The 14460-nt window shown below is 37.5% G+C and overlaps 1 protein-coding gene across 4 annotated transcripts; it reads right to left on the bottom strand.

Annotated features, from left to right (window-relative positions):
• Nucleotides 1–310: 310 nt before the first annotated feature.
• Nucleotides 311–12695, bottom strand: LOC110916223 (protein NO VEIN). 4 transcript variants are annotated; one of them, XR_002579573.2, is made up of 13 exons: nucleotides 12125–12695; nucleotides 10956–11293; nucleotides 10241–10877; nucleotides 10054–10143; nucleotides 9770–9941; nucleotides 8179–9686; nucleotides 7469–7681; nucleotides 5152–7329; nucleotides 4967–5079; nucleotides 4499–4886; nucleotides 2382–2699; nucleotides 902–2282; nucleotides 311–571 (listed from the first exon to the last, which is right to left on the bottom strand). XR_002579573.2 is itself a non-coding variant. In XM_035985942.1 (12 exons), the coding sequence occupies exons 1-12, from the start codon at nucleotides 12512–12514 to the stop codon at nucleotides 996–998; spliced, it is 7629 nt and encodes a 2542-aa protein (XP_035841835.1). In that variant the 5' UTR covers nucleotides 12515–12695; the 3' UTR covers nucleotides 717–995. The 4 variants fall into 4 exon arrangements, 3 of the variants coding, with proteins under 3 accessions (XP_035841835.1, XP_022016668.1, XP_035841836.1); XM_035985942.1 differs by lacking the exon at nucleotides 311–571 and having other exon boundaries at nucleotides 717–2282; nucleotides 8179–9683; XM_022160976.2 differs by lacking the exon at nucleotides 311–571 and having other exon boundaries at nucleotides 717–2282.
• Nucleotides 12696–14460: the final 1765 nt, after the last annotated feature.

Below are 14460 nucleotides of genomic sequence, written 5' to 3' on the forward strand. Positions count from 1 at the left end.
GAAAAACCGCTAAAAGCAATGCTACGACCCCTATACGGGTTTCAAAATAGCGGTCCAATAGCGGGATTTAGCACCGCTAATTGCAGGACTGCTATTTGGACCGCTATGGGTTCGTATGTCCGCTAAGCGCTATAGCACGCTATTGACTGCATAGATCTGATGCAAACATAAAGAACGAAAAGTGTAATTTACCCTATATTTAAATATATATACTAGTAAAATTACTAAGTTACGCTTGTGTGCAAGGCACATGCCATACTTAACTGAAAATTTTGACCAAGTTAAGACCAAAGGACGTAAGGTGTAATTGTTTTTACAAAGAAAGGACCATGAGTGTAATTATTAATGTTAAAGGGTATGCGTTGCAATTTGATACAAACATAAAGGACAAAAAGTGTAATTTACCCTAAGCAGTAACTGAAACAACTTATACATTAAACGAAGATAATTGTTATAAAGGTTGATTGGAAGTTGTGTTGTAAAGCTGGAAGTTTTACTTGAAGTTGTGCGTCAATCATATTATCACAAAATCCGTCTCCAAACGGGTTGAACCGAGAAAATTGTTATATACCTGTTACATCTCAAAAGGAGTTATCAAACGAACTTGTTCACATAAACGAACATACATATAAGTTCGTTTGGGAATTTGGAATTGTTAACTTGTGTGGAGTTGGAACAGATTCGTTTGGGTTCGTTAGGAATTGTAGTCGTTCGGATTATTTAACTAACAAACTTCGTAAGGTGGTCGGTTAGGACTGTTCGCCAAATGTGAAGACATTAAAAGAAAAATCTGAGAGAGTAATTTTTTCTCATCCATCTAAATGTGGCTTAAACTGCCATTACAAAAGCAGAGAGGGGCTATTACATTAAAAAAAAAAAACATTAAAAGAAGAATACTAACCGGAATTTTCATCTCCATTAAGTGTTTGTAAGAAGACTAAACAATAGATGGTATGACTGACTATATGTACAGCAGCCCAAAACTTTTGCAGCTATCAAGAAGAATGCTTTGATGACAAAATAGCCAGCTGCAGGTGCCCAGATTGGCATAATTTGAATGGATTTCTGTAAATAGTGATCTGGGCGGATTTCCCTTGTGATAAAACAACACGCGCAATGCTAAACGATTCACCTTTCTCAACAGCAAACTGCCATTCTCTTACAGTTATAACAAACCAGTCTTTTCTTGCATTTGAAGTTGCTTTAACTTCAATATATTCCTTCTTGTTATTCTCACCTTTGACAACAATATCATATGGTAGCCCCGATTCTTTAACCTCGTTCACCCACTTCACACATTTCTCCCCAATTTTTGATAAATAATATTTGAAAGCCACAACTTCTCCTGTCCTCCCGGTTATCACCTGTTGTGGGGTGACGGTACCCAAACTTAGCTCATCTTTTTCAATTAGATTAGTAGATGCACTCGTGCCCGGTTTACCAGCATTCATATAAGAAGAAACTGTTGTACTCTTTGGTTGACCTTCAAAGTCAACATTCATATTGGTTCTGGAATCGTATTGGTCTATTAAAGCTTCATCATCTTCCAAGATCACTGAAGCTGGATTTTCTTCAATGATCCAGTCATCATCAGTTTCGGTAACATCCCGCCTCATTTGACCAGTGTTGAATGCCTTTGTCTTTACCGCATATTCAAACCCGGGTGCGGTTTTCCAGTTGACAGGTGGCCAACTCGAGTTACTACTTCCAAACTTCTTGGCAGTAGTAGATTTTGGAGGTGGACATAAATCATCCAATGAGCTTGTTGTCGGTGTATCCTCCTCTTCTGGTGATGACCTGGATATTAACCACGGTGATTCTTCACGGGGGAGCTTTAGTAACTTTTGGCTACTCGTAATGAACAATTCCATCTGTTCCTCTGTGGAGCCTGATTCTGCCATTGTTGTAATCATGTGAAGGAAATTTGCCAAGGGCAATTCAGGAATTCCAGAAACTAGAAAACGGGAAAGCTCCATATACAACGAGTGAGTATCAGATTCACGGGTTACATACAGAACGTTGTCTTGTAGAAGACAGCTGCACTCGTATCTTTTGATAGATTCGATGCCAAATTTTTTAATGATGTTTTTGTAGAACAATTTCTCAACCACAACAATTTTCAGAGAATTTAGGTTTTTGAATCCAGAGAGCTTGAATTCAGAATATTCATTTGGATGAATATTATAAATGTAGCGTTGTGCATAAGGGAGAGCCCAGCTAACCAGTGAAGTTTTAAAACTACTTTCTGTGGGACCGTAGTATATTGCTTCACGTGTCACAACCTGCACAAAGACTTAATATTAAAAAATCTTTCAAAGAAAAAAAGTTTCTATTAAACAATGTGTGTGACTGTGTGTGAGAGAGAGAGAGAGCCCAAGCACCTCGGAAAGAGAAGGGATTCCCAAACTCTGGAATAACACAGAAATGTTATCCCGAAGCATTTGCTTTTCTTTAGTATCAAGCTCCCCAAAAAATAAAAAATCAACATTACTCAAATTCTTGAATTCCTTTTTTAGCTCCTCGTCGTCACACCAACACATGAGACCATACGATTGATGCAATGAAACCCATTTATCTCGCACAGTAGGAAGAATCCTCATTTCCTTTTCCTCCATATTTTTCTTCAAGTAGTTTATATCATCTGAGCTCAGAAACCCCGAGGCTAATCCATCACTCCATTTTTCGAAAACTTGAAAAACCTTGCACATTCAACAAATGAATTATGAAAACGGACCACTTCAGGTAATCGTTTAAAAGCTCCCAACGTATATATTAATGTGCATTTCTAAATAAAGTAGGTTGATTAATAAAGAATGAAGGGGCCGGGATGTTTCTAGTTTAGAGCCAATTCAGTCCCAAACACGACCATAAACCAGTGGCGGACATACCATGTAAAAAAATTGACGTTTTTTCGATTTTGTTACCCCTCTTCAATATTATTACAAGCCCACATATACCAAATAACACCCAACATCTAAAGCCTATCTAAAAGTTAAGCCCAAAGCCCAATATTTGTGACTCCCTTTTGTGCAATGTTTTAAAAACCGGTATTTTAATTGTATCGGGTTAGACTCAGAAATGGTTTAACCGGTAGAAACGAGTTGTACCAAGTGGTTCAACCGTGTTGACTAATTAACTCTATAAATCCATAAAATATAGTTTCAACTCAAAAAATAATCCAAAACTATATCATTCCATGATAAAAAAAAATATTCTAAAAGTTAATCCATAGTCAAAAAATTATCCAAAAGTTTATGATTAAATACCCATTACATAGCAACTAGCAAACTAACAATTAACAACATGAATGATTGAACAAAAGTTAAAAGAAGGTAAACTTGGATGATCGGTTGAGAACTTAATTTGAAAAACTCAATGATTTTCTATCTTTTTGATCGATGTGGATTGTCAATTGTGGGTGCTAAGTTTTACACTTTAACTAAGAAGTCACTTTTTTTAGGCACATAAAAATTAAAAGTTCATAATTTTGACCTTTGGCCCAGTATGAACCGGTACCAATATACCGGTATAACCCCATTTACCGGCGGTACAACTTCTTTGTCGTTTCCTTACTTTACCGGTATGATTACTGCCGGCCAAGCATCCGGTTTTTAAAACTTTGCTTTTGTGATTTTGTGAGAAAAGATTTAAAACATTGCTTTTGTGATTTTGTGAGAAAAAAGAACACTACGCGCACAACATCAGAGCAGCGACCAACAAGCACAGGCCAGGCGACTGCCAGCGCACATGCCCGACCTCCCGGTCACAGTTTAGACCTGAACCGTTTCGAAGCGCACCATTTCGACACGTACTGTTTTCGACCTAAACTGTTTCAACCCGTATATTACGACCCGTCCTGTTTCAACGCGCAGTTTCGGCCCGAACCGTTTTTTACCTGAACGATTTTGACCCGAACCATTGTATGAAGTTAAATAAAAAAATTGAACGTTGCCCCTATAATTATTTTCTATATCTGCCCCTGCCATAAACTGAATAAAAAAAATCGAGGATATAGTGTCTGGAATTTGAATATAAAAAGACAATGTTTCAAGTTTCAAAAAAAATGAGTTTCTGAGCTTGAATTTGGTTGAACTCGTGCGTGCCCGGACATTCTGCGGACACAAATGCAGCTCCGAAAACCCACGTGAGGCACGCGGCAGTTTTTGCACGCACTCGGTTTCATCGTTTTTTTGTGTTTTCTGCTTATGCGCTGCGCCTCAGCACCGTTTTTTCAAAAAAAAAAAAAAAAAAAAAAAAAACCCCATTTTTGCGCCTAGGCTACCACCAAGCGCTATAGGTGCGCCAAGGCGCGCGCTTTTTGCGCTTTTGACAACATAGTAAGACACCCGATTTTCAAAAAGTATTACAAGAAACAGCTTTCGTAAACCCATAAGAGTGTTCTCTACTCCACGTAAGCCTGTTTTGACCCAAACCCATTTCAACACACTACCAATCCACCCTGCCCGTTTTGCTACTAATTAGTGTATACGGTACTCACTGTTTTTGCTGCTTGAGATGGTAAGCTTGTAGTTGATAACTGTAGCAAAGACTGAAGATAGCTTAGAAGAGGAGGATTTTCAGCGACTCCAAACTCTTTTACAAAGAAATAATGAAGCCCGGGATAAACGTTGCATAACATCTTGCTGAAAGAATGATGTCGGTCAAACTGAGGATAGGTTGATCTTGTTTGTTCCATTGAACCGGTAGAATCATGCCAATATACTTCATTGGGGGATAAGAATGAACCAGATGCAACTTCATGGGTGGATTTAAATGAGTAAGGAACAAATATGAAATCTTGAGAATGCAACTTCTCCATTATCTTCTGTTTTGAGATGCTCATCTCGTTCCATATATATGTGTAGAATTTGGACATTTGTGATACGCTGGTATAATAAAAGGAAGATCATAAATAAATATTTAAAAAGCATAAAAGAGAACAACTCAATAAACAAAACAGTAATACCTGGCCCTAAAAGGCTTCTCGGATCTTCTCCAAACGTCTAGAACTGACAAAGCATCATCAAGAGTGACAGTATTCTTCAAGCCGATATCAGTTAATAACTTCACATTGTTTACCTAATTTATATCCAATATTAGTACAACAGGATAATAGTTCAATAAAGTAATAGTTTTGCCAAAATTACCTACCTTTGGAATAGCATATGGTGCACTGTCACCAAGAACCGCATACACTGTTTCAGAGTTATGAAACAAATCTTTAGGAAAATGAAGTTTATCATCAATACTAGAAGCCAACCATTGACAACTATGAAGGATTCTTATAACAGAAGATTTAAAGGGCTTCTTTTGTCCATTAATAGTGCTGCAGAAACCCGTAACCTTATCACTAAAAACTTCATCCCATAGTGTATCAAGTACCTCTAAAAGGTACTTACCCTTTTCCCTATCACCATTTGAGGAAACATGTGACAGCAAATCCATTAACTCTTGAGAATCATAATCTTGGATGATAGTGGATCCCCCCGAAGATATAATACAATCATCATCTAACATCATGTTCTTGAGAATGGTATGAGGTATGTCTGAAATATGCTTTTCAACTTTACAAATTTTCACAAAATCAGTCACTCCTAATTCCTGCAAGAATTTCCTCCATTTCAATGTTTCTGATTTGTAAACCGGGTGATTTAAATAACCCATGTCAGTCTCAAACCACTTCATATCAGCGCCATTAAGCAATTTCCTCACATCAATTGGATTACCGAATTCTTTACTGAAATGGATCGACACATCAGCAAGCCGTTTGTACCCGTGATTTGTGGAAATAAAAGCATTGTTACGTAACTCTAAGAGTATGTGCTCTTTGTCTAAAGCACACTCAGGGCAAGATGATTCTAGGTGAAACATAATAAACGAAAGATACTCGATCATCAATTCCAAATTTTCAACTTTTTCATCAGAAATGGCTGGTAAAATGTGCACTTTTAAAACTTCATGTGCAGATAGCCGTTGTACCCCAACTTTATGAAGCATATTGGTTATATTTTCAACACACGAATCTTTGAAAAGGGTGGGATTAACAATTCGGAGTGTGGGATATAAATTACCAAACGCCTCAAGACCATGGTTATCAGCGTGTAGCCAAATTGTACCATCACTAATTGCAGCATACTTACCATCCAAGAGGGGTATAAATGGTATTTCACCAAGCAAACTTATGACATCTGACTCGGTTCCATTAGCCGACATCAGATACATAACATTTAGCCAAGAGGATAGCCAGCTGAAACCCATTGACTTCAGAGAACCGGCTCGACATAAAGATGTCATAATCTGAATAAGAATTTTGGGCCCACACTCCTCGATCCCTAAAGCATGTGACAACGAATCGCTTAAAACCGTATCCTTATTCAAGTACCCAACACCAAGATGCTCTTTTATCAAACTATCAGGCAACAAAGAACGGGTTTGCTCAGTCCAATTTCTTAGTACTTTACATGGTGGGACCCACTCATTGTCGTCACCTTCTAGAAGCAGACAATTAGACACACGCAACTTGGAAATAATCATACGTGGAAGACAAGAAAAGAACCCGTGCACCTCACCTACAAGAGGAACAAACCTCATAAAGGCTGAAACGCCCTTTGCAGGAATCTCCTTAAAACAAGGAAGACTACAGAATGCCACCTCAGCACTAACAAACAAATTTGGAAATTCAGATAGCAACCACTGGTTCCATGCACTATCTCCATCAACTTCCTCACGTGATGAAGGAAGAATAAAATCAGCTTGAATTATGAACTTTAAACCATAATTTCGTAACGGAAGAAAGGCAAAAACAGGTTGGTGTTCCAGCTTTGGGATGTAATTTCCATCATTTAAATCCTCTAACATGAGTGCCATTGATATTTCGGTTGTCTGAACATCATGACGAATATGATTAGCTTGTAATTTACAAGCTTTAACAAACCAAGTCATTTTCTCTTTCCCAAGAGAAACATTTACAATATAGTCCCCAATAATTTCCTTCCTCATGATAATGAATGAATCATTTATAAGATTTCTGAATCTGATACATTCAAGACGATGAAGGAATAACAATAACGATGGATGGAGATCAGAAAACATGGAAATGAGATTCTCGATTGAAAAAGATTCATTTTTTTTGTTTGATCTGAAAGGAAGAACAATGCATGTCTTCCAAACTTTCTCGTTTGTTGGATCGTTATCCATAGAAACCAACTTGCTGAACAAGTTAACATCACAAGGTGGAACGACAGTTGGCAGAACAAAACCAATCTGGCCATCAGTTATGTCAAACTTGATATGGAATCCATTGGAATGAATTTCAGGAGCGTCAGTAACCTGAAAGTGGAACAATTGATGAAATTAGTTAAGCATCTTTGACAAAATGGCTCATTCTTCAAATGCAAGTTTTGTTTGTTTACATAAATAACAGAAACAATGAACTAAAAACATCAAGTAGTTGAAAAAGGCTATATACCCGAAATACCGATTTGAAGCCAATGCCCTTTTTACCAATATATCCAGCACTGGGTTCCTTCTTTGTTGAATTGCCAACATCACAGAGTGCTTTAATGTTTTCAACAGAAAAACCTTGCTCGTTATTCAGTACTACAACACCACCTTCCTGAAGAATGAAGCTCAGAGTAGGCTCCACATCACATGGGTACACATTGTCATCAGCATTCTGAACCTAAAAACAGAGAAGGCATTGTTGCATGTGAAGTCACAAAATAAACACGAAAAGAAAGTCAAATCAACAACATAAGAAAAGGGATAACTTACCATAGGCCACATGAGTATTTAAAACTTTTCACTAAGGCCACCTAAACCTTGGAACAAATTTAAAGACCACCCAAGAACCAATTTCGTTTTGTTTATGCCAACTCTGGCAAAAAACTTGCTGAAAATTTGTACAAGGACAAAAATTCCCGTCTACTCAAATAGGTTTTGACAATCAATCTAAAACTGATCCTTTTGAGTTGATTCAGGAGCAATTTTTTTCATTTTTACAACTCGAAAGGTGACGCGTGCCTTAAGTTTTAAGGGTATTCTGTCATCTAAAAACTTTCCAGCTAGTCTTTTTGCCAGAATCCGCATTAAACAAATCCAAAACAACACTAAAGTTGCCTCTAAAATCAATTTATTAGTTAGGGGGCTTAAATGAAAACATGAAAAGGACGCACTTACAAGTTCAAGTAAAAAATGCGAGTCCTGAGAATATAACTCTTGGGATAGACAATGTAGTGCTCTACCCAAACGAGCATGTTGTTTCTTCAAAATGCTATCCTCTTTAGCTGAAATTTCCGGATCCAACCCAAATTCTTCTCGCCTAATACGCTCGATAATCTTAGTTGATTCCTCTTCATTAATACTTGTCGATAAATACTGTTTGAAATCCACATTTCTGCCAGTGAAATTGGCTACTTTATATTCCTCTTTTTCCACCTTAGGATCCTTGGTTGATAATATATATTCCCCCTTTCCATGCGAAAAACTGGTTGAAGTAACCTTTTCTTGGACAAATTCAGTTGACTTACTGGATTCAGTAAAAGAAAAGCTATTGTAATCATTAATCCATTCCACTATACCAAGAGAAAACCCTATTTCATGAAGCATTAAACGGTCTTCTGAGTGTCTGCATTGGCTTAAAATGGATGAAGGAGCCTCTTTAACAACAGAGCGAAATCCCGAAAGCAACAAATCAGTGGCAAAGCAATGAAACTCTTTTGGTAGATAAGCCAAACATTCTAAAATAAACTTTGAGGCGCTAGATATGCCATCAGATAAATCATTGTTGACTATGACTTTAAAGGCTTTTTCCACATGGCATTTTAGAAGAGATGAAGGAACATTCTTTTCACCACCGTATAATGCAAAGAGGGAAAGCAAATTTACTGCTGTTTGGAAAGAAGACCCTTGAATGGACGCTTCTAGAAACGAATCCACTGTGGCGGTATTATCAATACGTATCGCATTCCCACTTCTAGTCACCAAACAAAGCAGATCCTTTGTGTTTGTTTGATTTGATAACCATATGGAAAGAGGGCCAAGAGAAGGTGCAAATAAAACATCCCAATGTGACCATTTATTTAAATCGGTCAACATCGGAGCACCAAGTAAAACTTCAATTGCATATTTAGACGATATATGTGTTTCTGAATAACTTTTTACATTTGGGTGTGATAATAAAGCACCTGAAAATAAAACACTTTTAGATACTGGATTGCTCTTGTTAGCCGTCACAATATCCTCAAGGGCTTTCAGAGAGCCTTCGTTTTCCATCTTGAAGGGTATTAAAGGGAACTGCCGTGCCAACAACTCTAAAACACTCTGAATGGTTATATTTTCATTTTCAGATAAGTTATGTGAAGCTTGTGCTACTAGCAAGTTTAATAACTGGTGGGACATGCAAGCATCTAGGGAACGCTTATTATGGGTCCCATCAGTCACAAAGTACTTCTGGAATGAAGATGGCAATGCAGAGACATTTCTTTCGATGAACGTAAGAAAGTCACCATATCCAAAAGACTCAAACTTGTCAACATCAAACTGCTGAGTAAGCCATACCTCACATTTGTAAAGATTTCTGAGAAAGATCGCATTTTTACCAAGAGAGGTGTTGACATCACCCATGACATCATGATTATCTTTGAGAAAGTCATAAACTTTCTTCAAGATGTCTTCAAGACTGACTTCTGCATGTAGCATAGAAACAAACATAAAGGGTTGAACTATAATAATCCTAAACTGCATATCTCAAGTGTAGAATAACACTCACCACAATGTTGTTTCGGAACACGCTTAGTGACAAGCAGACTATCTACTGGTTCAGTCTGTATGGTTACATTTTCAGCATGACCCTCCGAGTCTGCTACCGGTTCTTCTTGTTGCTCAAATGTTTGGAAAGTATCATACATGCTATCCCACATTCCACGTTTAATAGATCTTATCTGAAAACAGTAAAGTTTAATCATCGATCTTTTTTCAAAATATTTAAGATTTTTCTTATTTTCCAAGAAAAGCAGAAGATGTGACAATATATTGATGATTGATTTGACTAACCGCAACATTTGTCAACCCAACTAAAGGGTGAGATTTGTACAACTGTTTAGGCAATTTGACTTTGTAGAACCTAAGTATCTCCTTCAGGGCCTGCCATGGGCATCAACAGAATGTGATGTTAGGTATATAAAAATAAACCAACAATCTAAAGTAAGATGCTTTACACGCAAAGAGATGTAAAACAAACCTCGTAAACATTTTTCCTTTTGCATACATCTTTCCACAATGTAATGAATGCCATCATTGAATCATGATCCAGTGACATAGCTGCATGTTTAGGTTTACATTTAACTTTCTTATTTATTTTGACACCCACAGAAACCTGTCCAGTACCATCTCTTTTAGGGACTTTACAGCAACCAGAAGATGTGGAGTCTATTTCATCTGATTTTCTCTTTTTATTTGATTTATTATTTATGCCTTCATTGCAACTTGTGTCTTCCTTTTCACCAAGGATTCCAAGTCGTGTCTTCTCTTCAGCTGCAGAGGGATATGGACAACTGCTAACTCGATCAGAATTTTTCATATCTTGAGATGAGTTTTTGCTTTGACTAGTCAAACAAGTTTCATCCTCGTCATCAGTATCAATATCATCTGCATCATCTTCTGAACTTGATGATTGAAATCGTATGTGTTTGTTATGCTCTGAAGTAAATGACTTGATACGTTCAGATATGACACTGAAATTTTCATCCAGCTGCTTTTTCTGTGTTGATACGTTCAGTAGAGGGTGTGTGTTATTTTTCTTTACGGGAACCGTGAGAAATTTCTTTATTGTAGCGTTTTCCATTGCCCTTGCTTTTCGGATAAGAGAAATATGCAACCTACACCAAAAAGAATGTGTCTCTTATCAAGATGTCGAGTGCTTGCAATATTACAAAAAAAAAACTAAAAAAACATACCCCAAACTTTGGATACGAACATGAAGCTTTTCCTTGCTATCAACTGATAGTTTTTTAGCAATAAAATCCAATAATTCATCTGCCTTTACCTCTTTGCCTTCATGGGTGTCCATAAACTCTACAAGAAAAGTAAGTATCTCTTGGCTGGATATTTTGAACACTCCAGTTGAATCAGAACTCACACAAAAATAATGATTTACAAGAGGGTGTCGGATGAGAGGTCCCAGCTCAAGCTCTTCAAACTGCTGAACTCCCTCATTCTTGCAGATTGCTGTCTCCAAGTCAGATAATGTGGTAATCTTCCGTACTCCAACAAAACAATTGATAAATGCATTGATCTGAATAAAATTGAAAAAGAAATCAGTCATGACAGAACAATATTTACACGCATACTCACAATCAGTTCAAATCACATCCAAGCAGGGGCGGACAAGACTGGTCAGTGGTCACTGGTGTCACTGATGCTTGTAATTTCTTCCTATATGTACATGTCAACCGATGCCACGTGACCTTTTCATATGTAACTGACAATCTATTCATACAGTGAGGCATACTTTTCAGGCGAAAATGACAGGTGTCATGTGAAGCGTACTTTTCAGCCAAAAAAGTGGCTTCAGGTGCAAGTGAGGTGCGCGCCACATGTACATAACGAATTTTGGTGCATCTTGATGTTGTACAGCAAGCTTTTTAGATTGTACATATAGATTATTTAGATATTAAATCATATATAGAGCTTACTTATGTCTAAATATTGGGTAAAATGCTAGAAACCTATAAGAAACATATATAATAAATTTTGTGCCTAGCGTACAAAAGCTTCTTGATTTTTTCAAACCCATACGGTATATTTTTGGACGATAAAAACAGTATATTTTCGAACAGGGTAAGCCCAAAATGAAAAACTTTTACAGTTAGTTAAGCTCATAGGATCAATTAAATCACAACTAAAAAACTCTCAACTTAATATATATGTAAAAAAATGTTAACTTCAAATTCAGATTGCAATCTCATTAAAAAAAAAATTAAACCAATACAAGGTAAAAACATAGCCCCCTTTGTTTAAAAAAGCTACACAACAGTAACTAAAAACACAAGTAAACACTAAACTAAACTAAACTAAACCAATACAAACAATATATATATATACGTGTATGTATGTATCATTTTACCTTGCCTTCAATGACCATAAGGCGATATAAAGAAGGCACCTGCTGTATCTGAAGCCCTAACGAATCCCACGAATCCGCCTGAAGCACGACAAGAACCCCCTGCGACACCTTCAACGCCGACACGTTCTCTCCGGCAGCAATAAGCTCATGGCGAGCCTTCACCACCGCTTTATCGATCTTCTCAACAGTTCCATTAACCTGTACCCCTCTGTTATTGGCTAATTGAGTATGCGGATCGAAGCTAGGGTTTGGAACATGAAAGTTAATGGGGAAATTGGGGAAGGGGATTGGGAGGAAATAGTTGTTGTTGTTGAGGTAGTTAGGGTTGAAGAGTGGTGGTTGGCCACGGCCGCCGTTGCGACGGTGGGAGCGCGGTGGATGGCCGTACATAGGGCTGCGTATGTAAAACCCTGGAGACAGTTTATTTTTTTGAAAAGGGCGGAAATTTTATAAACTCAAGCAAGATGCTCAAGAAACAGTACAACTAAAAAGAAACGATACAAGAAATACATGATTAAAAACAGTAACAAAAATAGAGACTAGAAACTGAAGCTCCTCCATTTCTCCCATATAATCTCCTGTAGCCCGCACGATTTTTGATCCACGTGTATGATATTGCCTTTATGTTTCCAATCAGATTTGTAATATTAAGGGGTTTATTCTTAAAGATACATTCGTTTCTCATTAGCCATAGATTCCAACAAGTAGCCGCCACAACCACGTAAACCGCCCTTTTGATTTTCTTTTGCCAACTGTGAGAATCAATGGTTTCCAATAGTTGGACCACACTCAAGAGGTACCCTGGAAGAGGGATGTTCATCCATTGAAAGATTAATGACCACACCAATTGAGCCGATTCACAGGTCATGAGGAGATGATTAACTGATTCCACCGCATTGTTACAGAGGACACATTGCAAAGAAGATAAGTTGATTCTTCGGATTTGAAGTGCTTCTTTAGTAGCAATCCTGTCAAGAACCACCCGCCAAAGAAAACAGTTGACCTTTTTTGGAATCCAATGAAGCCATTTGAGAACCTTCGTTTCGTTTAAGACGTTGATATGGTCCAGCTCTCCCCTAATCGTTTTTACCATAAAATCTGATGTCACCGAACCTGTCTTCCAAAGCCAAACGTCCGATATCTCTTGAATGTTAACTTCTTTTACAGCTGAAATGCAATTGGCCCATTCACATAACAGATCTTCACTTGTTAGTGCATTGTTACTGCCCCAGAACCACTCGATACCATGCTGACCGACTTTATACCGATCCGAAACTTTGCACCCTTTCTCGCTTTCCATAACATAAAGATTGGGGAATCTTTCACGAAGTGGTCTGTTTCCCACCCATTTATCCTGCCAAAATAAGATCTATGGTTATGACATTTGTGCTGAGTTATTGTACGAAAATACCTCTTACTAATGGTTCAGACTGTTTGTCTCGCGAATAGATATCTAAATGGTTTAGACATTTGCTTCTGAATGATTAAGTAGGGGTGTGAATCTCTCGATCTAAAAACCCGTTTAACCAAATTATATTATATTTTATTTTTCAAAATGTATTTTTATGTTATCAGTTAAATTATGTATGTCTTTTGTATATTTGTATGTATGTGTGTAAACGACAACTCAGGGAATAGCGCTTAATTGTAAAAGTGAAGTCCGAAGGTTGGCTTGTGTCACCCGATCGGATGGCCATCCGATCGGATTGCCACCCGATCGGATCACCACCCGATCGGACAACATTTATTCCCTCCCTAAGTTTGTCTATAAATAGCAAGCTAGGACTTGTCATTTAGAACTTTTGTTGCTCATTGTAAGGAACCTCTGTCAGTCTGATTCTCTACCGGTGCTCGTGTACTTTCACATCATTCTAATAGATATCAAACGAAGTTTAATCGTTGAATACACTGTTGATTGATTCTCTGACTTGATTAATGGATTCCGCACATTGATCGAGATCGATACGACCACGTTCCAGACGAACAGATCCTAATCCAAAGGCCTAACAAATTTCCTATATAAACACCAAAAAAAAACCAACTTATGTGACAAATTCTTTTACATACTGTGTGTGTGCATCAAAAATCAAAACAAAGAAATTCTATTGTGATCACTCTCATATGTCCCGGAAATATTGTTAGCCATATACCCAAAATGCCCCTCTAGAAGAAAAAAATAAAGAACCTGCGTCGAGCAGCTAGTTTTTCAAAACTTGAACAGTTGTGTTAAGTTATCTCTCAGTTGATCTAATTATATTTTGTGAATGGGTAAAACGGGTTGAAAGCTGAACAAAGTCCACTTAATGCATACACACTCCTAGGTCATGTTAATCAAA

The sequence above is a fragment of the Helianthus annuus genome, chromosome 16 (genome assembly GCF_002127325.2).
Source record: "Helianthus annuus cultivar XRQ/B chromosome 16, HanXRQr2.0-SUNRISE, whole genome shotgun sequence".
Classification (NCBI taxonomy): domain Eukaryota; kingdom Viridiplantae; phylum Streptophyta; class Magnoliopsida; order Asterales; family Asteraceae; genus Helianthus; species Helianthus annuus.

Excerpts from the sequence above, each read along its gene's own strand:
- LOC110916223 (XM_022160976.2), bottom strand. The coding sequence starts at position 12,514 with ATGTACGGCCATCCACCGCGCTCCCACCGTCGCAACGGCGGCCGTGGC. Across the intron at positions 11,294-12,124 it reads TTATGGTCATTGAAGGCAAG|ATCAATGCATTTATCAATTG; the intron begins GTAAAATGATAC and ends AATTTTATTCAG. Across the intron at positions 2,283-2,381 it reads GAATCCCTTCTCTTTCCGAG|GTTGTGACACGTGAAGCAAT; the intron begins GTGCTTGGGCTC and ends GTCTTTGTGCAG.